This window comes from Parambassis ranga, chromosome 2 (assembly GCF_900634625.1).
Source record: "Parambassis ranga chromosome 2, fParRan2.1, whole genome shotgun sequence".
Classification (NCBI taxonomy): Eukaryota; Metazoa; Chordata; class Actinopteri; family Ambassidae; genus Parambassis; species Parambassis ranga.
In genome coordinates, this window is record NC_041023.1 from 13,942,467 (window position 1) to 13,967,623 (window position 25,157).

Genomic DNA, 25,157 nt, shown 5'->3' on the forward strand with positions numbered 1-25,157 from the left:
TTTCAGTATGACCTTAAAATAATTAAAAATAAAAAGGCTGCAGCTTTACCAGCCAAACTTAATTTTGCAGCTTGTTTATTGGCTCAGTCAGTGAGACCTGATGAAATAAAAAGTCATACATACTGAATGACTTTTTATTTCATCATTGTTTTTTTAAGTCAAAGCACTGTATGTGTTCATCTACAGCGCAACAATTGGAGTAAAACTTAAATAACTAGAGGAATCCAGCGCTTTGGTGACTAAAGGTGACTGATTCTGTCAGCTGATTCTGGCACAACAGTTCACCAAAGCGAAACAGTCTGAATCTCATTTCTCTGTGGTGCCTTCTCAGTCTGCTACAGCTAATTGGCTCCTCTGAGAGCCGGGCACAACCACTCATACACATGCAGTTCATACAGACATCCATGCAAAAAAAACACACACACACCAACTGACAAGGACCTCCCAGCCATCTGCTGGGGGCTCGCACATACAGGTGCTCCTCTGCTCCTGCTTTTCCAGCTCTGTGCTCAGGATGTCTGAGGTCCCACCAGCCTGCTGTTGTGTTTGATCAGCGATGACGTCCGTGTCTTGTCATTGTAATTTTCCAAACCTGCACACTAATCATCTCACTTCAAACCTATTTTGTTGCCGCCAGCCTCCTCTTCACTTCTGATGCTGGACATGTCACAGTTTCACACCACATCACCATCTTACATAAATATATTGTAGCACAAATCTGCTGTAACATAAATAGTCCTCAGAGTTGCTCTGAGAGTGAAATTTGAAATGTAGCACTGCTGACATCAAGCTGTGAGGGCAGGGAACTACATCTGACTCAGTATGATGCACTTTATTATCAGCATTATTCTTTATTATCATCATTATTCTTTATTATTGTTATTATTTGGGAGTGTTTGTCAGTAAGACTGTAGCTCACTGGGGCAATAAATCTTTAGTCAGGACACACAAGACACATAAAATGAATTTTGATGTGTCGCAGCATTAAAACATAAGTGTAATGATGACACTGAGGCACCACTGTGTGGTCAGTATTATGCACACAGGCTAACTGTCATGAGACAACCAAAAGCTCACATAATTCTTCTAGGAAAATGACTGAAGAGATATATACAGTTAATGTTCCATAGGTGTTCTTTTGACATAAAAGTTAAGAATGAAGCTGAACACCCTCAGGTTCCTGGCTGATCTCTGACCTCTTTCATGGCAGCCAAGAGAATTTATCGATTTATTTTTTTAAAGAAAGTTTTTTTTGTTTTTTTTTTCCACTAGGGGGGGATAGCAGTCTATGCTGCACTAGACTCCATATGCAGAGCAAAATGTTGAAGGAATTTTTTCTATCTTGAAAAAATGAGCATTTTTACACCACTTATGGTTTAGAATTTAGGTTCTTCTCTTAAGAGGTTATTTAGAGGTTAACTGGGTATTTTTCTTAGACTTTAGCAGGTTTACCTGTCTAAAGTGTCGGCAATGTAATCTGCTTTACTTGAGAACTATCTTGTACAGCACTAAGATAGATCTAAAGAAAAACATACAGGCTGTAACTGAGATTTAAGCCTACAGAACTGTTCAGAACAGATTTCATTTCACAAATTCTTAGGACAAAGTAACGCAAGGTAATTATAATAATTGGCATCATTGCTGTCAATTGATCAGGATGTAAATTGATTTTTTTTCCTATTTTATATAATCCTAATAGAGCATGTAATTAAAAAAAATTCATGAAGATCAAAAAAATGTCATACTTGGAAAAACCCTTACATAGTACAGAATGTCCAGAAAATGGCCTTCGGAGCTCCTTCTCAAATATTTTGTGGCATACATGCCACCCTCTTAGTGTGGAAGTTCTATTAGAACTACATGCTGTACCTAGTGTCTTATTGTAGGAGTCAAGAAAGAGTCGCACAATTTGAGGTCAAAGAAATACAACTTTATTTTTAAGTGTAAACAAAAAACAACAAAAAAACTGCATAAGAAATGTTTAAAGTCCACAGAGCACAGAGAGAGCAGCAGGTGGCCAATATATTATAGTCTCCTTTGCCTTATTTAGACTGAAGACCTGACATCTGCACTTCCATTCAGCACAATGCGCGAGTGTGTGTTAAGAGGGCGGGAAGGTGTGCTGGCAAACACACACACACGAACAAGGTTTGAGCAATATACACAAACACACACACACACTCACACAATGGCCTGGAGGAGGAAGCACCAGCAGCACCCATCTAAACTCAGCTGGCCACACCGGCTCACCCTGCCTCTTGGACTGCAAGGAGGATACATTCAGTGGATTTTTGCTTTAGACAACACAGATGCAGCGCACAAACACAGCACTCACGCTGCACACAGCCAGCTGCTGGGAGAACACAAGATGATGTTAAAGCTGGTTTATACACAAACACAACTCTGTATGTCCCACTATACACACTCCACCTAATACTCTCAGTATTGCTGGTGTGGAACATCACACAGCTGTCCTGTACCAGCAGCTGGCTGCAGAGAGAGAGAGAGAGAGCGTCAACAAGAGCCCACTCAGCCCTTTTCTTCACAAAATACATTCTAAAAGGGCTGATGAGCATCAAGTGGTGTGAAGTGTTTGTACTTTTTGTTAAAGAAAAACAAAATTGGTAAGAAAGAAAGAAAAAAAGAAGGGGAAACAAATCGAAAACATATATTTTTGTCAGATTGAGAAATAATTTGTTTTATATGTAAACTGACACACAAAAAAAATCAGACTAGTACTGAGAGGTCATAACAGGGGAAAAGAAAAGTCACTACGTCATCACTACAGGACACATTTCAATGAGATAACTGCAGCATAGAGCCGCTGAGAACTACCTGAGTTTTGTTTTTGTTTTTTTTTTTTTTCCTTTATATATTTTCCAACCTTTTTTTACCTCTGTCTTTCTTTAGAGTATACAATCATTTAAAGGAGGTCTATGACCTTGCACATGTCACCTGGTGCAGCTTTGCTTTTTTCTCGCTCTTAAAGTTGTGAGAGGCCAGAAATAAAATGGTGGACAAAAATCACAGGGGCCCAATAAAACAAAAAAAAAAAAAAAAAAAAAAAAGGCCTGCCAAGCAGGAGTGCATGATCACATGCTCAGTAGCCATCATCACTGCACTTCCTGGAATTGAGGTGATGGATGATTGCTAGTCTGTGCTGGAGATGCTGTGAGACATCCTGTAACAAAGTCCAACACAAAATGGCCGCCTTGTGGCTTCATCGTTGCTGTAAAACCATGCTCGGCAGCAAGCTTTTTACAGCCTCCTAAAGTTACAGGGCTTCAGTGTGAAAGCACACTGGGTAATATAATGCATATTAGAGGGACTTGAGGAAAAATTAAGCACTAATTGTCGAGGGCCAGCCTTACACTATGCCTCTGCTGTTTCTCAGACATCAAGGCTTGGCTGGCTGAACAGGTTGTGCTCTACGGAGCCTCTCGAAAACAGGAAATACAATCGCAAAGGTCAATTTTCATCTAACGCATCCCTAACACACACACAAATACACATCTTTGGGTATACAGTTTGGTAAAAAAAAAAACAGCCAAATAATCATCTACCCACCCCATCTGCGTATTTCAACACCTATCTGGGAGACATCAGTATAATACATAGACTTTTTAAAGCATGCAACAAAATGAAAAACAAATAAAGGTTTAAAATACATTTTCCTCTTTAAGAGTGAAGACCTAAGGATCTTAAAGATAGAATTCTGCCATCTTAATTAAAAAAAAACTCTGATGCAACATGAATGAACATTTCATCAAGTAATACTGAAAAGCACAAAACGATTCTATTGGTTGAAACTAGGTATTGTGGTAAAAAAGCAGCAGGGTCTGTGGATTTAAACTGGCTCAACATCAATGGGCCAACAGCTCCTCCTTTGTAATAAACCAGCGTGTTGTTGCGTAATCCCCCCTGATATGGTCAGGTCAAATCAACGACACTTAAGCATCCTAAAGTCCACACTGAAATATTGCTTAATTGTGCTGAAATCAGAGGTAATTCATCTGCATTCAAAGGCGGACACGTGAAGCTCTTAAATCTTTAAAAGAGGTTTTTTTCTCCTCCCCCTCGCCCCTTGTGCACAGTAACAAGTGGAATCAACATGTTCATCATCAAACAAAGGGGCCCAGCCCTTTTAAGTGCATCCAAAAATCAGAGGAAGAGGATTTTTCCTCAGCTGCTCCGATTTTTTTTTTTTTGATATTGCATTTTTGATATAATGGTCCAGTGACACTTGTCGTCTACAACAGCACGGTCCAAATGCCAACCCTGTTTGGCAAAGAACTCTCACAGATCATTTTGGCACAATCCTTTCATCTGACATATTTGGTTTCTTGGTGATAAAAGGCATAATTTACCAGGCAAATTATTACAGTAGATTCAACAAACCAAAAGCTGTTCAGGCTTGCAGACATGATGAGTGATGACCATTATATTAAAAATAATAATAATAAAAAAAAAAAACGGAGAAGAAAGGGTCCAACTCAAACAGTACCACGATCTTTGGTCCTAGAACTGTGGGACATGTACTGTGACTCAAGCAGAGTCAAAAGAATGAGGTACATTTGTATAAATATCCTATGAGGTATGCTTAAATAAAAAGAGTAAAAATGAGGTATTCAGAGTGAACAACAAGTTGAGGTATTTGAATGTTCAAATGCACAGTAGCTACGATTGACACACATTGAGGTAATCAGGAGTTGAGGTATACAAGAAAAGGAGGCAGAACGACCATCGGGGTATATTTGAGATATGAAGTTGTAAATCCTGAGCATGAGCAGACCGCTCTCACATCAGACGTAAGAGCCGGCCAGTGAATATTTTCTCAAGATTCTCTGCCAGGAGGTGGCGAGCTGAACCTTAATTGTCTAGTGCTTCCAGTGGGACACAGATTGAATGAAGGGCAAGGGGATTTAAACCCCCACAAAACTTTCACCACGAGGAATTTGTATCTTTTTACCTAATGGGAATAACTTTTGGATACATGCAAGGATAAGTTTAGATGCTACTCTGAGCCGACGGGCCATCTAATTTTGATGAGATCTGTGGACGAGCTGAGGCGATAAATGCGAGGGGGAGAAAAGAGTTTCTCTTTGGTGTAGGTATTGTGTCTTGTATACAAACATTTCTACGTAAAGGATGTACTTTCTAAATTCACTCACACAGCCAGGGCCTTGGTCTTAGCAGAACATGGAGGTGAGGTACTCATGCACACTGACAAAGACAGTGCCATGAACTTAGTTTGATGCAGTTTAGACTTCAACAATGATTAGTTAAGAAAATGTTTTTAAAGGTTTTTTTTTCTTTATTTGCCAAATCTATAGTTGGCCATTGTGCAGAAATTCTAACTTTGGTTGACTCTAGTTGGTCTATAGACCTCCATCTTTAGAGGAATTGGTCTACTAACGCTCAATCTGGAGGTGTCTCTTCAACTCCAAACATCAATAAATAGGGCAGGGTTTTGTGATGGTGCCCTCTCATTTGACAGGACTAAACCCTCGGCCCCAGGAGCCAAAGGGAGTGGCTTTCAACCACCATCTAAATCCAAAGGATTGTTATGTTAGGCCTTTAATTTGATGTCATTTATGTCCTCTGGACGGCCAAATCAGGCATCTACTTCAGAGGCTTTTGTCACACAGCATGCCTCGTCAACAAGGTGTCATTCGATTACAATGATTAAATCTCTACATTAAGATCACTAGAAGATCCAGATCTTGGAAGATTCGACTGCTGCTTTGGTGTGTCCTCCTTTTTCTAGAACACATGACTCTGCTTGCATATTGTTCTTGCTGGATAGTAAGGACAAATTTTCTTTGATGAACATGAATTTATCCAGTCTTCGTGAGGTACGATTAGGGGCTGGGATGTACTGCTGGACAATTTCATTACAAGGCTTATTCTTGGGGATCATTTCAGGGATCATTCCACAGCTGATTTCCTGAAGATATATATTAGTACTTCTCAATAACTCATCAAATCAGCATTAGCTGATTAGCTAAGGGGAGAGCCTGAAAAGTAATTTAAATTATTTCTATGTTGACCTGAGCTAATTTTTTGATTCTATCAAGTTTGGCATCACTTCACAGAGTCTTCTTAGGCTATACTAAGACACCAGGCTCGATGCATAATCGAAAAAAAAAAAATAACTAACTAGCCTACGAACATGAAAGGACAGTACTGTACCCTAGTTCCCTCTCTGAGCGAAGCCTTCCAATAAGGGTAAATCATGCAGCCTCTACAGCGGTCTGAGTATTGTCTCAGCAACAACATTCAGGAGGTTCACTTTAACTCATATTCCAAAAATGCACAGCAAGAATCCCATTAATCCTGTGCAAATATTAACTGAGGAGTCTATTCTTTTTTGTCTCTCTTAAATAACAAAGTATAGAGGTAGACTTTTCTTCTTTGTAAAACTTCACGGACTAAAACCTCTGCTCAGTGACTATGAGTACATTCATAAAGAGCTAAATGAGGTAGGTATGGAGCAGAGGGTAAAAGATTTCAACACGTGAGAAATTCCCTGAGATGTAAGGAGAGCTGCCAGAGAGAATTCAGAGCAGCTGAGACAAAGGAAGGGAAATATGGCTCTTTTTCTACTGATTATCAATTTGTAGAGGTCCCCTATGTTGTGTTTACCACAGATATCTGATTTGGAGAAAAGTAATGAAAATGCAAACAAAAAAAGTCTATAGTTTTAATTTCCCTTCATTTCAGCATGATCCCAATTATCTCTGAGCTCTCCTCCTTTCTCTGCTGATTCATTCTCTCTCCTCCATTTCCTTCATTAAAAACTGCAAAAAGGGCAAACGGAGGGAGAGAACGCAAAAATAGACTTTTTTCTTCTAGAACTTGAGGATGCGATTATTTCCAAAGTCAACAACCACAATGACTCCGTCTGGCGTCACAGCCACACCAGAAGGGCGATCCATCTGTCCAAAGCCACTCCCCTGTGTGGCAAATTTGCATAAGAAGTTTCCGTTGGGCTCAAATACTTGGATTCTGTGGTTGCGGGAGTCGGCCACAATGATGCGGTTCTCTTGGTCCACAGCGACGCCCTGGGGTCGCAGGAACTGCCCGTTCCCTGTGCCCTCGGAGCCCAGAAAGCGAGCTGACTGGCAGTCTGGTCGGATGACCAGGAGCCGGTGGTTGTTGAAGTCAGTCACCACCAGGTGGTCTTCGTGGTTAAAAGCTACTCCTCTAGGCGAATCAAAGTGTTTCCACAGGGCCCCTTCAAAGCCGTACTTGTTGAGGAAAGAGCCGTCCGGGCCGAAGAGCTGGACACGATGGTTCCTGGTGTCTGAGACCAGGATCTTACCCTCAGAGTTGACGGCTACATCCCAGGGATAGTTGAACTGCCCATTCTTGGCACCCTTTTCCCCAAACTTCAGCAGGAACTGGCCCTCAAAAGTAAACACCTGTCAGACAAAGCAAATGTCTCAGAGCCTGGCATGTTTACATGTGGAGCAGAGGGCGAGTACGCATGGAAAACTGTGTGTTTACACATGTAGTTTTAGTGAGTTTTCAGAAGCCAACGTTTTTTTCTAATGCAATCTTGCCGAGGCTTTTAGACCTTTTAATGCACTTAGAGAAAGCCCAGCTGCTACTTAAAACTACTAGCTGTGTAAAATATGTCAAAGGTTCATACCTGCACACGGTGATTGTCCTTATCAGCCACAACGATCCTTCTCTGACTGTCACATGCAACCCCAGCTGGACGATCAAACTGACCCGGCCGAGAACCCAGAGAGCCAAACTTATGGTGGAAGGCACCGCAAGGCTTGAATATCTGGAAACAAACTTTATTTATTAATACTCCTTTTATGTTGTGCAGTCTTTACAGAATGTTCCACACTAATGTAAACACAGGCTAATGTAAGGAAAATATTACACATGTTGAGTGCCACTCACATAAATACGGGCCTCTCTAATGTAAGGTAAACAATTTTTGTACAGATTGTTCCATTAAATAAGGTGCTATTTTTAATTTCCATTTACTTTATACCACCATCAACATTCTTAACGCTTACTTTTATCCCAGAGACCACTTTGTTGCCAGAGTGTACATTAAATTGTTCTCTACCTGAATGCGGTTGTTGCTGCGATCAGCCACCACAACATATCCCTCCTTGTCGACACTGATGCCCCACGGACGACACAGCTGACCATCTCCCTCCCCCTCACAGCCAAAGGATGACACCTGGGTGCCCAGGGAGCCGTAGCTCCGCCCCGACTTCACCATCACCTTAAAGGGGCTTCCTTGGATGTGCTGGTTACACACCAGCACAGACACAAGATGCTCTCCCTCACATTTGGGCAGGTAGCTGACGGTGTATGAGCCGTTCTGGTGGTCCACTATGTCCGCTGCGGACAGGTTGCCATCTGTGACTGACATGACTATTGCAGACACGGCGTCCCCACCCGAAAGGCGTGGCTCACCATCGTGATCATATCCGATCACAGTGAAGGAGGCAGGCTTGCCACGGAGCGCACTTTTCAGACCTTCGCCGTGGGCTTTGGTGACCGGGGCAAAGGCTCCACTGCTGATCAGGCCCATGGACTGGATGGCTATGTACAGGGCCTGTGGAAGATGGAAGACGTTTAGTTGCGTCATCTTATAATTTAGGGAAGCAGAAATCTTTCTAGCATCCTATGCTGACCTGGTCTGGAGGAGTGAACATGAAACGGTCATCCTCTTGCGGCTGCAGAAGGCCCCTGAGGACCTTGAGTTCATGGATCTGAGTGAGCATTCGCTCCCTGGCCAGCAGTACGTCCAGGTGGTGGCCCTCATCCAGTACCTGGCTAACAGCAGCAATGGTGCTGTCCAGCCTGGTCAGACTCTGGTGAAGTTTCTCCACCTGTAGGTACAGAGACTTGGCTTTCACCTGACGGATCTTCTCCACCTGAAAGAGACAGACAAAGAAAGTGTTCAGTCAGGACCACTTTGGACAAAGAAGGTTACTAAAATGTCAAATAGGTTGAATTAATCAGCTGGTCCTTTAGGGAAAAAAACCCACTCCACCATCACTTAAGCACAACACATTTCTGTTACGGTGAGAAGCCAGATCTAGTTACAGTACAGTCAGTGAGTATAAAGCATTAAAGAGGGTGGCAGAACCTGAGAAGCAGAGATTGGGCTGTTATTTACAGTCACCTAACAAAAAGAGTAGAACACAATAGCCTGACTGCCTCTATGTTAGAAGGACTTCTGACGAAGGGAGGGACTCTGCAAGAAACAAAGAGTCCAAAAGAGAAGGATCCTTTGTTACTCTTTGGCATAAGTGAAACTGCAATTTGCATCTGTGAGACTAGAGTTACACTAGAGTTATTCAGCACCACAAAGACTCAATTTAGGTTCTCTGATGACAAGTTATAGTTCTCTTGCTGGAGAGAAAAATGGTCGTGTTGGTGTGTATTTCAAAGAGACTGCCATGTAGCGACAACTTTACTTAGCAATACAACTCCTGCCTTACATATTGACACAAAAGCAAATACAAGACACACCCAAACTCACAAATGTGTCATGTATTACCCACGGGTCACATTATCGCACCCTGGCTTTGTCACAGCAATCAATCTTTCTCTAGTTGAGGATGCGATGCTGAGTCACTGTCAGTGTCCTCAGTATCCTGTGTTTCCTGGCACCACAGGTGACCATCACACAGGATTGCACTGCAGGAAATGCTAGTCATTTCAGCATCTACTATGACTCAGGCTTTGTTCAGCAAGCTTTCTGGAGCTGAGGACAGCAGAGGCTTGTGTAACAGTTAATTAGTCAGTGGGCAAGAAAAGAAAAAAGAAAGGTATGTTGACCTTAATGACTTCATCAGGTCAGGGATGAAGGGTTAGTAGTGGTGTAAGCAGGATTAAAGTGGGGAAATTTAAACCTTCTTTAGACATTTAAAGCAGTAAGATCTTAGGGAGTAAGACACAGGTCAGTTTTTACAATGTCAGTGAGCCTGCTGTGATGGAAAGTGTAGCAATAAAAGGGGTGTGTTAGGCTAAATGTATAGTCATACTCTGGCAGGCTAAGGTATCAAAATGCTAAAGTTTCAGCCATACGTTTTGTGCATGTAATACTGGTAAACCTAACACCAGACATGGACTGGACATTGATGAATATAAATGCAGTGGCTAACCTTCCACAGAAGTTCAGACTCCCGCTCCTCCAGCGCTTTCTTGTGCCTCAGGACGAGGGCCTTCACTTCAGTCTGCACCACCTTAGCTTTGATCTCCACCTGCTCTGCCATGGCCTGGACCTTCTCCATACTTAGCTGTAGGACACAGAAGAAAATGATGCAATCTTAATGATATCACAAAACGATCAGTATCAATCAGTGTAACAGGAGAGAAAATGTTTTATTGCTAGGGGTAGCTCTCAATCTGCAGCAAGACAAAGGACCACACAAGAGCATCTGAATCCTCATACACACCACTGTCTGCTACCATTTTATTGCCCAGATGGGACAGAGATGACTTAAAGAAACAGGATGCAGAGCATCAGGAAGCATTCAAAAGAATACACACTGCATGTGACATCTTCCTTTTCCTCAGTCCTTAACACCTGCTCACTTTTTGTCATCTATTCCTTTGTCACACTTGGTGGCTCATTTTATGAGGGGAAAAGGAAACATAGGTCAGGAATAGGAAGTCACTTCACACAGCACAAATGATGCAACTTCCTGCTGGGCCAGACTACTTTACACATGATCCTTTATTATTTTGAATTATGTCTCGTTTGTGCTATTTACATGTATGATTTTTGCAAAACTGAGAAAATAGGACATTCGGGATTGACAAAAAGGAAATTTGTTGCTGGAATTCTGGCTAAAAACACATTTCCCCCCATGAGTTTTATCTGATTTTTCCTCTAGCATTTTCTGGGAGGTCACGGGGTGAACTGGACCTCACAGGGACGAAGAGGAGGTGGGATAAGGCCTCCTTTGTGATATCGGCAACAAGGATCAAAGGTCACCCAAACCTCTGCAGGTCGCGATCTGTAACCTCTGTCTTAAGACACATACCGCCCACCCCCACTGCATCCCTGCAAGAACAAAGCCTGGCAGCAGGGGCCTTTTCTCTTTCGCCTGGCCATTTGAGATTGCCAGCTAAAGGGTCAACTAAATCAGGCCTCCAGAGAGGAAACAGCAGGAGAGAAATCCAAGAGAGAACGGGGGAGGTAAAACAGGAAAAAGATACTGCAGAGTATTTTGAAAGACACAAGCCTTCTCTCTGTTATTTCTATTAACTTAAAAATGATAAAATGATAAAAAATAAAAATAAATTCAGAACGTGTTTCTTCTGGTCCATTTCTTCCTCTCGATTTTTTTTTTTTAGGTCAAACTCTCTTTTTCATATTCTACTATGTCTCCTGATCCACCCAGTTTCTGCTTCTCCATCATCTTCCGCATTTCTCTCTACATTCCCAGAGGAACACAGCTTGGAACACAAAGAGAGTCAAACTAACCAATCAAACTGTAGAGGCAGAGAGGCCTAGCCAACCAGGAGGTCACAAGTCCAGGGACAGGGGTCAGGAAAGATAATGGGTGTAGTGTGGGTGGAAATTTCCTACCTCAGGGGACAGGAGCGTGTGTATGTGTGTGTGTGAGTGTGTGTGTGTTTACATATTGTCTGGCGTCAGCATTTACTCTGGTGGTGACCTGCACAAAACTGAACAAACACACACCAAACAGCACGAGGTACTGCCAGATGGTAGGCGGTGCATCTCATGACTCAGCTCTGTGCATTCTGGTCCTTTTCATTCAATAAAACGTAGGCTTATGGATCCCCAGTGAGTGCCACCCTGACTTTAATTTTACCCCTGGATACACGTGGCCTGGGGTTTGGCAGATCTGTGTTGTGATACCTTTAATTTTAAAAACACCCAGAGTGACATAAGTACCCATCCATTAAGGTACAAGGTATGCCCCAGTCAGACAAAGGTCAAACTGAGTAATGGATAGGAGAGGCCCATTGGCTGAGGAGATAGTCCATGCTAGCTATGTCATATGACCTCAGTGGAATAGCTAGTGTTTCATGTTTTGGGTGAGTATTTACTAAGGTCACAACACTGGCCCACTTTCCAGGCAACTTAGACAACACTGGTGTGTCTGACCTATTGCTGGTGGCTGTTGTTACATTTGATCCTATTTTTATTTTCTGCTTTATAATATTGTGAAAGGTGGAACAAGCCCCGAATGATAACATTTTTATCTTGCAAGGCAGCTGAACTCTTGCAAGATTTGTGTGGTCACAAAAAATCCATCTTGTCAGGATTTAAGACATGTACTTGCAGCCAAACCATGGGTGGTGCAGACCAGTCAGCATTATGTGGGGAAGCTCTTCTCATTTGTAAACACTATAGTGGATAAATCAGAAATACTTTATTGATCCCAGGGGAGGAAATTGCTTAAATCTTTATTAGTTTAATTTTTAGCTGTGAAGGGAGAGTCCTACTTGTGATCAAACTGCTGTTTGGTATTCCATCTTAATATCATCTTAAATGACCACATCAATGAATTTAATCACTTCCCAGATGGTGCCAATTACTTTTCTGTCAATTGACAAATCGCTTACGTAATTGTCTCTGCTACAATTATGAAAAAGCATTACTTTTAGATCAGTGGCAAAACACCTGTCTGTTTAGACAAATATGAAACTGTTACTGAATCCCTTTTACACTCCAAGGGGGTCTAGGAAGCTGCCACCCAATCTATAATTATGTAAATGAAGAAAGGCATGTATGTGTGAGAGTAAGAGAAGGTGGCAGTGAGTGAATGAGTGATTGAATAGGGGGAGGGCAAAGTGTTTCACTTATTTAAAAGAGGTGGGGAGTTTTCCTTTCTCTGAAATCCTTTAAATACTTCATCTACCCTCCCCCATCCTCCTCTCCACTCCTCCTCCTCCCCTTTGACCTTCAGCCCTGCCCCCGACAGAACTCATCCCATGTGACCCACCCCTTTTTATGGCCAGCTGGACACCTCTGACCCCAGGATACACAGCAGCCAAGGACTGGTCACTCTCAAACATTGTTAGGCTGATCATCTCTAATAGCTGTTCGCTGTGTGCTGAGGGACCATGGTGGGGGACACATCTGCTCTTCTCTGCTTTTCTGGGGGATGGATAAGGATGGTTTGGATGCTTTGATCTTCATAAGGACTGTCTTTTTGTCAGAACTTTGGCAAAGAGTTCTTGGCTTTGATAAGTTAAGACTCAATTAGTTTGGCCTATTCAAGTCCTGTAGAATGATACAAGACTGGTTTTCTATTGAATTATCCAACACTGCAACTCTGAACAAAAATGAGGAAAGATTTTAACTTGGCAAAACAACAAAAACAGTTATAAAAAATATAAGAATATTCTCCTTTTAACCCTGTGAATGTTCCTGTTCAGGTTCCTGTCTCACCTGTACAGCCTGTCGTCCCTGCTGTGCGTCTGCCAGCAGCTGGATGGTGATGGCCCTGCAGTCCTGCACAGCGTCCTGAAGGTAAACAAAAGTGTGTCCCATGTGACGTCCCACGCTGCACTCCCTGCATATAGGCACCGAGCAGGTTTCACAGAAGAACAGAAATACCTGAAAAGACAGAGACTTACATCAGTCCTGTGCTCAGAGGAGTACTGAATTTAAACCCCAAGGATTGCTCTAGATTGACAGTTTAGAGTGAATGAAATGGCTCCAGACCAAACAGCACCCAAAAAAAGCAGTAATTAAGGACTGGTACATTTTACACTCTCTATTACACTCTGGTCACAACAATGACCATTAGCATATCAACCTGTAGCGATGTTGCAAAACCAATAACAAATCCATCATCATCCCACACGCAGCTCATGCCTTCAACCGTTTCAAGAAAGACAACAGAAGGAAACTTGATGAGTTAATTACCAAGTTTATAACCTAATTATAAGGAAAAGACCATGAAACATGCCAACCATTTACATGTGTATGCATTCACAGGGAAGGTCACACCCTGGAGAGTATTTCTCTTTCAAAACACTGAGCAAGAAGCAACAAAAAGGACCTAAAGGCCACCTAAATGATCTCAATACTCATCCTGGTAATTCTGAAGATAAAGGTCATAAAGTGATTTTACTTCAGTCTCATTTTTCCACATCTCATTACTGTAACCAATTTGGAAAAAGTCTTTGTTTTTCCTGAATTGGTACCAAATAAAGTGTATCTTTTCACATATATACGCCATGACACGCTGTATTTATGGGGGGGAATGAAGAAAAAGTAGCAATGATCATTGTGACAAATGTCCCTGTCCCTTAGGATATAAAGTTAAAATGTCATTTAACCGTTGCTGCTAAAAATGAAGCTTTGCTGTAAACCCCTTGTCTGAATTCTGGTTGGTGGTAATGAAAGGTTAATTAAATATGCAATGGGCATCATATCCCAAAGAGACACCAGATCAATGGTCTCCAATAGCAGGAGACCTTAGAGGATGGGGAGGGGCCTGCAATCAATCCATCAATATTGGCTGTTCCCCTGGGGAGCGACATAATCTAATGAGTCACTCACAAACACACACGCACACGCACACCTCCCCCTTTATCTGACTTCCTCCTCCTTCCTGCCTCCGGCTTAACCTCCTCTTCTTGGATCTTTTTCTTGCCACCTCTCCTTCTGCTGAGCTCTGTCCCTTTGCTACATTCTCTGCTCCACTCTGTCCCATCAATCCCCCCACCCCCCCCTCATCTTCTGAATTCCAGGGGGACAGGAGACACAAAAGCGAAGAATGCCGCTGGGTTGGAGCAAAGGAGGAAGGTGATGGAGAAGGATGATGATGGATAAGAGGGTGAGGGCCATGCAGATTGATGTTGGAAGAACAAGGTGGTTTCTGATGAAGGATGAATGAGATCAGCAGCAGTCACTTTATGGCTGCCATACACGAGGACTAATTTATTCCACTGATCATTTTGAGGACAATCAGTATGTTTGTTGTGGGGTTGGAGGTAGAAAAAAAAACATCCATGTTACTGCTGAGATTCCAAAAATCAATCATATCAATCATATCACGATTGTGTTACCTAAATGTTAAAGTACCTTTTACCCAAATAAAACTTGTTATGCCCAGAAGGCTGTTTACACTGGAATCCTGTCTCAGGGAACTACATCCTATGATAAATAGCGGCAAGACAACTTAAATATTTTAAGTTTTTTTGTACACTGCTTGTGTGTCATCAATGGCTCAACAGTCCTCCAGGTGAAACAGAATCACTCATACACACAAGGCTGTAGATTATAACAAACCAGCCTCTTGGAAAACTGGTCAATATTATTGAGTCACACAGGATACAGGCTCTTCCCAGAGGTCTCGATGGAAGTGTCCTGTTCCTTCTCTGCCTGCCCCTGTCTCCATTACTTACAAGATTTAAGAAAATGACAACAATTTATTACACAACCACAGAAAAACAAAAATACATAATAAATTAAACAACTAGAAACCATTCTGCGGTGTGATAACAGCAGCCACTGTGGTCGCAGGTTCACAGGAATATTTGGACCACAACCATCCCCAGCATTTATTTTGATCTCATTTATTTACACATTTGGGTTTCTTGTGTTGATCTCCAGACGGTTTAAAAAAAAAGTGAAAAAGTTGTGGTGTCATGGTTACAAAGTTGTAAATTCCACACTAAACACTCTGCAGCCAGAGGAGACTTACCTACACAAGCATTCCAACATGGCCTGTGTTGGCTGAAATCAACACAGCATCATAAAGCTCTGAGCAGCAGGGCTCAGCGACACTGGGGGAAGTGAGTTATTGTATTTCATTAGGTGCACCGGATGTTTCTCGTTCTCCCTCCTGTACCATTCCAGGCCCTCCATTACACATGGATGACCAACATAACAAACCTGAAACAGGTGCTTGATCAATCAATTACAAGGTTACACATGATGATTTCCACTATTTTAGAGTATTTCTTAAAAGTACTTCCACTATAGGCTATGGCACAAGCAAGTAAATAAGACTTTAGTACTTGCTGGGCTTGGTAGTAGCCGTGTTTATAAGCCAGATAAATACTAAATCTGCCACTTAGATGATATGTAAATATATCTTGGCAAAAATAATACTGAGTGAAATAACGTTTAAAGCAGCAGGCTGCAGCAGGATCGGCCCTCTTTTCCTCCCCTCCCCTCGGAGGTACTGGGAACTGGGGGAGAGGGCACCATCTCAGCTAGCCAGTAAAATCACTCCATGCAGCACTCGCTGCCTGCATGCACAGCCAAGTGGGGGGAAGGGACGAGGGCCGTGCAATGTCACACCGTGGTGCCAGAAAAACCAGGCTGCTCTGGGAACTGTGAAAGCATTTTCTCTAAAAAAAAAAGACACAATTTTGACATCACTTTGACATCTGCAGCGTTTCCATCCAAAATCCATTTCCTAAGAGTGCCTTAAACAATGCGAAGCATGTGCACATTTGTAAACACGCCTTTCCCCCTAGCTTCAGAAATAGTATTTACTGCCAACCAGAACAGACGCACGTTGGACTTTTATTTTTTTCATGCACCAAAACTTAAAACTGAAAATATAAAATGCTGTTTAAGGCAGCAGGGAAACAAACTTGTATCATTTACAGTCCAAATAGTAGCCTACAATTAAAAATACATATTTTAAGTTAAAGTTAAATTATATCTTTTTAAATTGTGTGTGTACATATATATATATATATGGTGATTTTTTTATGTATTTGTGTCAGAGCCTCAGGCCAGTGGGCTCTTTCTGTCAACAGACAGAAACAAGAAAGGTCAAAAAGGTAAAGGAGCAAACAAACATACTACAGAGACATTCCAAGAGGCTGATGTCAGTGTTTTTTGGTAGTTCAAGACCAACACTCTTACTAAACAAAAAAATGGTTCCTGTTCACCGTAGATTTTTTTATATCTCGATTGATTTATCAATCAAATGTACATGTCTTTTTTATTTGCATAATTATTTAAATACACATATAAAACTACTGAACACCATTCCTTCTTTTTTTTAGGCCAGAGCTGATGCTATGTTGAAATTTTGGAGATATTTTACATTACTACTAAAAGCCTTGGCATGTAAGACTGTCAAGCATTTGATGACAAATGCACAACACACCTCATTTCAACACTTCAGGCTGAAGCAGGTGTCAGGAGGTTTTAGTTAAGCACTCGCTCACAAATGGGTAAAAATGTTAAAGAGAGAACATAACGTGTGAAAAAATGACCAACCAATTTTCCTGAATTCTTTCACTTCAGCATGTTTTACAGCTCAACCAGGGCCAGGAGGGAAGACCAGCAAACTCACTGCACTTATGAAAGACTGAACAGACAGCAGCAGCCCTAAGCCAGTCTGGTATGTTCAGGCTGGATAATCTGTGGAATACCTGATCCCGACATTCCCAGCAATCCCGGGAAAACCATCTGCTAGACAAAGCTCCTTTTATGGAAATTGCAGACACTTACTCTCATATTTTCAAGCACTTTTGTTAATATTTTATTTAGTTTCCCTCTTTGTCACATTGCCGTTTCTCACTTCTTTTTTTTTCTTCCTTCCTCAGCCACTGCCTCGCCCTCTTGTGGCAACCCCTGTTGGTTTGTTGCCACAGACACAACACACACACACGGACACTCCTGATGATGTTTTGAAACTCTGCCAGATACGACACAGGGGAGGGGGAGGCGGTGGCTATGAGCCAGCGATCTGATTGGACGGCGCTACAGCGGAGAAGGAAAACAAACCACAGTCAGCTGGCCTCCTTACCCAGCGAGCATGTGACTGAACGTCGTGTGCTTAATACTAGAGCACAGGAGGGGGGAAAAAAGAAGCACAGGAACTGATGGGATATATTTAGTTGGAAAAGAAGGTGGGAAAACAAGAAAAATACACTTAAAAAGCAGGGTGTATAAAATATAGAGGAGATGAACTATGCACATCTGAAGACACATAAACAAGCAATTGTTAGTTCTTGTAACATGAGAGAGCAGAACAAACAACCCATGTCCCTAATAATCCTCAGGCTGTAACAAGGGCACACTATGTTGTCTTAAAAGCTCATTGGCTGGAGATTTAGCAGACAACAATAATTTTATCCACTATCAGTGATCACAAGGTTTTCAAAAGCGATGTGATATTCAGAAAACAAAGTAACCTGCAAGCAATGTGTACTTTCATATGGCATGAATGACAGTGTATCATACTGCAACAAGGACACACACTGCACATAGGCTTTGTGTTACCTGATAAAGGATTCAACACACTGGATATTTATGACTTTAGGAGCTTTCATCTAATCAAACAGCTGGTTAACAGTTCTGTTCATTGAAAGATTATTAAGACCTAATGTGAAAAAGCAACAAGAGCAGACTGAAGTCCTGATTGCTGATGATGCACTTCATGATTTTGGCACAACTTACCATAATCAAACTTGAGTACAGCACAGAGCAGCAAGTTCAAAGCACAGTGTCTGATAATTATTTTCATTATTAGTCTTTTCGGGTGTAGCTTATAGGGCTGATCTAAACCCTCATTGTATTAATGTTACAGCTGAATTAAAATCAAATTAAGTTGAAGCAGCTGTAAAACAACACCTCCCCAGGACAGACACTCTGAAGCATACAGAGTAACTGTGCCAGCTAGCACAGCCTAAAACTGACAATAGGTAAATTGTGACTGGAAGCTGTCCCCCAAACAAGACTGAAAGCTTTAAAGTTGAATGTGTTAACAGCACAATCCCGTTGAGTGAGGTCAAATAATGGCCAATTAAAACCCCATTTGGGCCCAACCACTGAGTAGGAAGTGGCAGGGTCCAGCTTTTGAATGGGTTTTAAATCCTGTTGTCAAAGAGAATGTGATAAATGCCTTCCTTTCTATCCATTAAATTTATATGGGCCAAAGTCCACAAATGGACATCAAAGCACGGACGCACACACATGTACACTTCCCTTTAGCCGACATGAAACGCATTCACAACACACAGGAAACAGCGAATGCACTCTAATTACTGGGCACATGTTGTGCATTAAAACCCTGGAAGTCCAACTTCATATAATCCAACTCTGCTGGCCGTGTGGAAACACACACACACACTAAAATCCTCTTCAGAGGATAACTACCTACAGATGGGAGATGCTCTTGGAAAAGAAAATGCTGCAGACGCACACACACACACACACGGATACTTCCAGGAGTGATGAAATGTAATCACTTGCCCCTCAACTGCAACAGCTGCTAAATCATGTTGAGGAGACTTTCTTCATCTATAATGTCCATTGTCTCTGACACAGAACAGACAGGGTGCTGATGAGAAAGGCAGGACTCAACAGAGGAAATACCCAATGTATGTGAGAGAGAGGGAGAGAAGGGAAAAGAGAGCCCAGGAGGTATAAACTCAAGTTACAGGAATTCCTCTGGCCTTGTATCAGCGTCAGTGTTGGGTTAGGTTTCCTTACAAACATTCTCTACTAGTGAGTGCCAGAGAGGGGCGGTGGGTTGGGGTGGGGGGGTGAAAGCGGGGGTCACAGACCCAACAGAGCCTATCTTTTAAGTGATCTCTACAGAACTAAAGAATAGTGCAGTAAAAGTTTACAACTAAAAGATGAATTGTTAAAAAACTACAATAGCATTCCTCCTAGTACAATTGAGCATCTCACTGTCTTCCTCAAACAAAACTGGTCCCAGAACATTGGTGGGCTGTCAAACTGATTAGTTCAACTTCACCTCATCCTTATAGAACGACGCATTTTAGGCCCTCATTGCCCAGCAACCGCTTTCTGTCCACTCTCAGGCGCCTCCAGGAACCTCCACCCCTACCCCTATAGAGACTGTGTGTGTTACTGGGAAGCCATGCACGTGTACAGCCACACACACACGCAGACATGGTGACAACAATTTAATCTAAAGCACCAAGTGACATTTTGTAGGATTATCATATCATTAGCTGCCTGTCAGATGGGGCTCCATATGTATTTGTATGTTAGAGTGTGACATCACAGCGAGCAGAGGGCGCTTCTTTGATGTAATCCAATTTTCCATTTCCACTTCACACACAGCATGGGACAGCATTCTCTGACTGCTCACACACTCCACATGAGTAACAACTGACATTTATGCGGCTTAAGTAGGCCAGCAGCACTCATGAGCGCACATACCCTACATATTCTTATCAGTATGCAGCCGACTCCCTTTTCTGCCCGGTGAGTCTTATCGGGGGTTTTTGTTTCCTTCAGTTGGGAATCAATGAGGTTCTACAATTTCATCCCTTTCAATTAAATTAACAATATCCAAAATTACTCACTCAGCAATGGGAGAAAACTTAAGCCAAAGTAAATACAGGTGATATTCAATCTAGAGCCACCAGAAAGAATTAAAAAAACACAACCTCCATCTCTGTTACAGTTGATAAAGTTAAACATGAAGTGCATGTCTCTCGTATTGCCGTATAACTATATAAAAATTTGAATTGGGTTTTTTTTTTTACTTTAGTGCAAAAACTGCACATTTCATCAGCTGTAGTCACTTAACACTTGTACTTCACATTGGTCACAGATGTGCACTTATTTAAAGACTCTTATTTCCACTTCCTATGCATGTATAATGTCTCTGCATAACACTAGATCTTGTGTCTAAAGACAGACTCAGTGTCTCACTATAGAGACAGTAAAGAAAACCCTTTGAGGCAAGTTTGTATGTTTGCTTTTAAGCTGACATAGCTTCTGGTTCATAAATAATCCACAGGCCCTAACAGCTAAAGAATACACAAATATGGAATGTGAATAGAGAGGACAGACCGCAGTTCTTGGAAAATGTTTGCTCTCTAACACACAAAACATTGTGAGGAGCTCGCCCAAATAAAAGTGGACAAGGAGCCTCACTGCGCTTGAATATGCAGAAAAATGCTGCAGCTGATGGCCAGCTGACTGCCAGACCTGGATGCATGTGCTGGGCTTGCGTGAGAGGAAATAAGCGGGCGGCAGTCTGTAATCATAAAACAGTCAACATTACATAAAGAAAAGATAAACAAACCAGCAAACCGCTACTGCAAATCTGGAGAGTGGCTATTGAAGATCGGCCTCCTGGGAACACACCTACTGAATTTATTACAGTCCATCCACCATAAACCTGACTGCTGTGGACACTCCCTGTTTAAAAAACGTCTCAATAAAGCCTCGTTCATTGAAGTGAACTGGTTTTTGAATAACATAAACACCACTCATTTCTGAGATGTTCTGGCTTTACTTGTGGGGAGCTGTCATACTGTCCATTTTAACATACAGCTGATGTTTGAGGTAAGGTTGAGCTCATAGAGAATGTACCTGACAATATAGAAGGCAAATTGAAATGCATATACCAAATATGATAATCCTGCGACGTTCAAACAAGCCAAACAGGCCTTTCCAACAGAAGAGCAGGCAAATGAATGTGATTGACATAGTGCTGAGTGACAGACAATGGCTCTGCTCTCTCAGTGCTCATAGGTAAAGAAAGACTAGCCTTCTCCTGTGTCGTGCCCTCCCCCAGGGCCAATGCACAGTGAGTGAGTGGGAAATGAAGCCTTTACGGGAAAACTGAACCCACCTATTTACTGGCATTGGACAGGGGGTGTGTATGGGGGGTGGAGGTCATGGAAAAAAAATTATTGGAAATCTGAACTGGGCTTTAACAATTAGTTTTTTTAATTAAGGATTTACACCACAAAATGAAGAATACAGAGCAGCAGTGCCACATGTATTTAAAATGGGGATGTTTTCCCACTACTGCAAGGAATTCATCTTTCTATTATAAACCCAGTACTTTGCCTCTAGTTTCTGCTGTGCATAGGCACTCAAAAACACACATTCTTTAAGGGTGATTAGTAATATATACCAAAGTCAACCCATATACTAATAATATATACAATATACATAATACTAATACATTTTAATAACCTGTAGAAGGAACTATATCCTTTATTTGAGGATGTTGTTGACATATGTGCACTGAAAACAACATCCTGGTGTTGTGTTTACATTGCTGATGTGTGAAAGAGGCAACAGTGAGGTGGATCATTATCTTTCAACACATTTGAAAGGAATGCATCTGTGTGACAAACACCAAAATGTAAACAAAGAAACCCAAACTGGGCCTGCAGTTCTTTGAGAGTCTGAATCCAAAAAGTCATACAAGAAATATTTCAGTTCATGTTTTGGCAAATATAAAATATTTGTCTGTGAAGGCTCTTATCCACCCAGGTCATGTTATATCCACCAGTTCTAAAAGTTTCTAAAATTGTTTTAGCTATCCCCTGAGTTGCTTCATTGTAAGTAATGTTCAAAACAATTCAGAACTGATGAAGTCACCCGGTGAAGGGGCAAAACATCTTTAAACTTAGGGACCCAACATATTTTGATTCCATTTGTGAGCCATGAGTCTTTATGTTGTTTTCAATAATTAGTTCTGTTAAGCAGAACACACCTGTTTGCTTAACTCTCACAAAAACATGCAGGACAAATGGACCAAACCTTTCCCAGCATACATCTGGGCACACGGTGAGTCTTTAAGTCATGGTGGTACGTTTTTGCGAGGTTCTGTTAACAGTGAATGGCATCCTGCAGGGTCTGCAGAGTTTAACTGCAGGGACAGGCAGTAAGGCTACATATGCTACTGTAACTGTAAAGACTTGTGTCTGTCAGGTCTGTTATTGGTTATGGGAAAAAAAAGTCAAAAACCTGCTCAATCTTTTTGATGAACTATACTTAGACACAATGATTGTTTATTTCATGCTTTTGTGTGTTCTCCAGCAACCTCTCCAAAAGAAACCAGAAGTGGTTCAAAAACGACATTCCAAGACCTCCTCCTAACACTATTTGTTATTTTTCCTAACCATATGACTAAACCAAGAAAAAGCTGGTTTCCTGTTTCACAGGCCTTTGTAGTGTACTTTGCTCAGATCACATGGTGCACAGAAAAAAAAGTTTAAAATTCCAACTTGTCTTTCCCATTAGCAGAGAAAAAGTAGATCTCCACAATATGTCCATGCATAAGACTTCTAACAGTCATAGAAACATGTGTGCAGTTACTACAGGGGCCTCTCTCTCTGCCCTGAATGGATGGTGTGGTACAGATTAACCAGACTCTGCATGTGTCTATGCCTATAAGTGTGTGCGTGAAAATCCAGCTCAACACACGTGCCTGGTCGTCTCCAGGGAACTAGGTGAAGAGCCACACAGCTCCCTTTGAACCTAAGGCCATATGGCCCCCAGTATGGTTCTATACTACACACATAATGCTATTACACTATAAAGAGCATGTGTGAATGCATGTGGGGGGGGACTAATGTCATAGGTTTATATCCCATGGCACACAGGATTTGTATCACATAATGATATCTGTGGGTCCAAGCGTGCACCCTTTATTCCTGTGCAGAGTTGGGTAAAATGTGTCTTCATGTTACTCACCTCACTGTCATGGTGTTGGCAGAAGCTCATGCGATCCTGGAATAGGGACAGCAAGGCGAAGTTGTTCTGCAGGGACTGTGCAAGGGACACAGACACCCCTGGCTGGCCAGAGTTGCTGTTAGCGTTGACCCGGCTGAGGTGAAGGTTCTCTCCCAGGCGCTCAATGAAGTGGTCCTTGGTCAGCCGCACTCGTTGGTGGGCCCGCACACAATTGTCACAGAGGTACTCCTGGCAGTCAAGGCAGTGGGATGAGGCTGGGTTCTCCTCATCACAGGAGCTGCACTGAGGCTCTCCCAGGTGGTGAGGGTGCAGCAGGCCTCCATGAGAGTGATGGAAGCCAGTGGAGCCTCCTCCTAAGCCGCGGTGATGGTGGTGGCCATTCTTGTTCTGGATCTGCTCCTCTGAGCTCACCACTACATCCAGCAGGTTGCTGAAGAGGAAGTTTGAGCAAGGCAAAGAGTCCACCCCAGCCTCAGAGATGGAAACCTTCTGGTCACAGGTGGGACACCGTAGCTTCAACGGGTCTCCAGGACTGCGCTGTCCCTCCAGGCATTGCCTGCAGAAGGTATGCAGGCAGGGGAGGACGTGGAGCCTCTTGGTGGTCTGGCTGGAGGAAGACGAGGTATGCGATGAAGATGATGAGGTAGAAGAGCTGGAGGAAATGGGAGCAGAGGAGCCGCACAACTCTTTGCAGAGCGGGCACGTCTGCAGGTCCGAGTCTGGAAACGAAGCCATCTCAGTTTACAACACGCACAGCAACGAGGTTGAGGTATTCATCAGGGGACACATTGGCCCGCTGTCTAATATAGAAAATGAGGTATTTGAGGTAGATTCATGAGCTGTGTTTAGTTAGTTTAACAGTGAAACGGTGCTAATGGACTTTTTCTCTGTATTATATAATTCCAGTCTGATGCAGAATGAGGTAGCCAGTCATTCAAAGATAGTTTCTGAGAGAAAGACGCCTGAGGAAGGTCATGCACGCACTTCTTTCACATAACACCATCAAGGTGACAGTGGACGATTTTGGTGCGTCTGTGAAGAAAAGTGTCCGATGGTGTTTTTGTTGAAGCTCATAAACTAAACGCGAAACTGAAATAACACTGGATCGGCGTCGAAGTACTAGAAGCTCCGTCTCTCCTCCCCCACAGACTCTGCAACATGACTACAAAAGCAGGCAACTACCACAGAATTTGTTTCCTTATAGTGTTTTCCTATTCAGGCCCGTGTGGTTGTTGTGGTTTTTCCTCTAGTCCACCATCGGGGTCCGCTCAGGTGGCGTCGGCGCAGCCAGCGGTCGTTTGGTAGTCGCAGCGCGAGCCTTGGACCGAGAGACCGTAAATTATTCATCAAAGCAGGGATCTCATGGTGTGCCCCGTGTCGCTGAGGTTTCAAAACACAGTGAGTCCCCAATAAAGCCAAAACATCAGACGGGACGTGTATCCGGAGCCTCACCGGTCCACCTTGCGAAGAGGCCGCTTCCAGCTCTCCGTCCCCGTTCAGTCTGTCGGTTGGTCTCCCTCTGTGCGTGGAGGAATGCGCAGGGTTTTCCTCCACCGACAGGGCAGAAACACGTATCCTACAACCAGGAAAAACTCGGTCAAGCGACCGTGTGGACCTTAATTACGTCCCTTTCTTGGTTGTTTTAACCGGTGCGTACTCTCGGGCGAATTAACTATCACATAAACATCAGATGTGCGCTCTCATGGGCGCGTGTTGCTCAGGCTGCAGCTCCTCGAGC

The 25,157-nt window shown here is 42.6% G+C and overlaps 1 protein-coding gene across 1 annotated transcript; it reads right to left on the minus strand.

Moving 5' to 3' along the window:
* Positions 1–1,915: 1,915 nt before the first annotated feature.
* Positions 1,916–25,157, minus strand: trim71 (tripartite motif containing 71, E3 ubiquitin protein ligase). The gene is made up of 7 exons (XM_028399386.1): positions 23,420–25,157; positions 13,412–13,579; positions 10,146–10,280; positions 8,667–8,909; positions 8,090–8,587; positions 7,655–7,795; positions 1,916–7,424 (listed from the first exon to the last, which is right to left on the minus strand). The coding sequence occupies exons 1-7, from the start codon at positions 24,152–24,154 to the stop codon at positions 6,852–6,854; spliced, it is 2,493 nt and encodes an 830-aa protein (XP_028255187.1). The 5' UTR covers positions 24,155–25,157; the 3' UTR covers positions 1,916–6,851.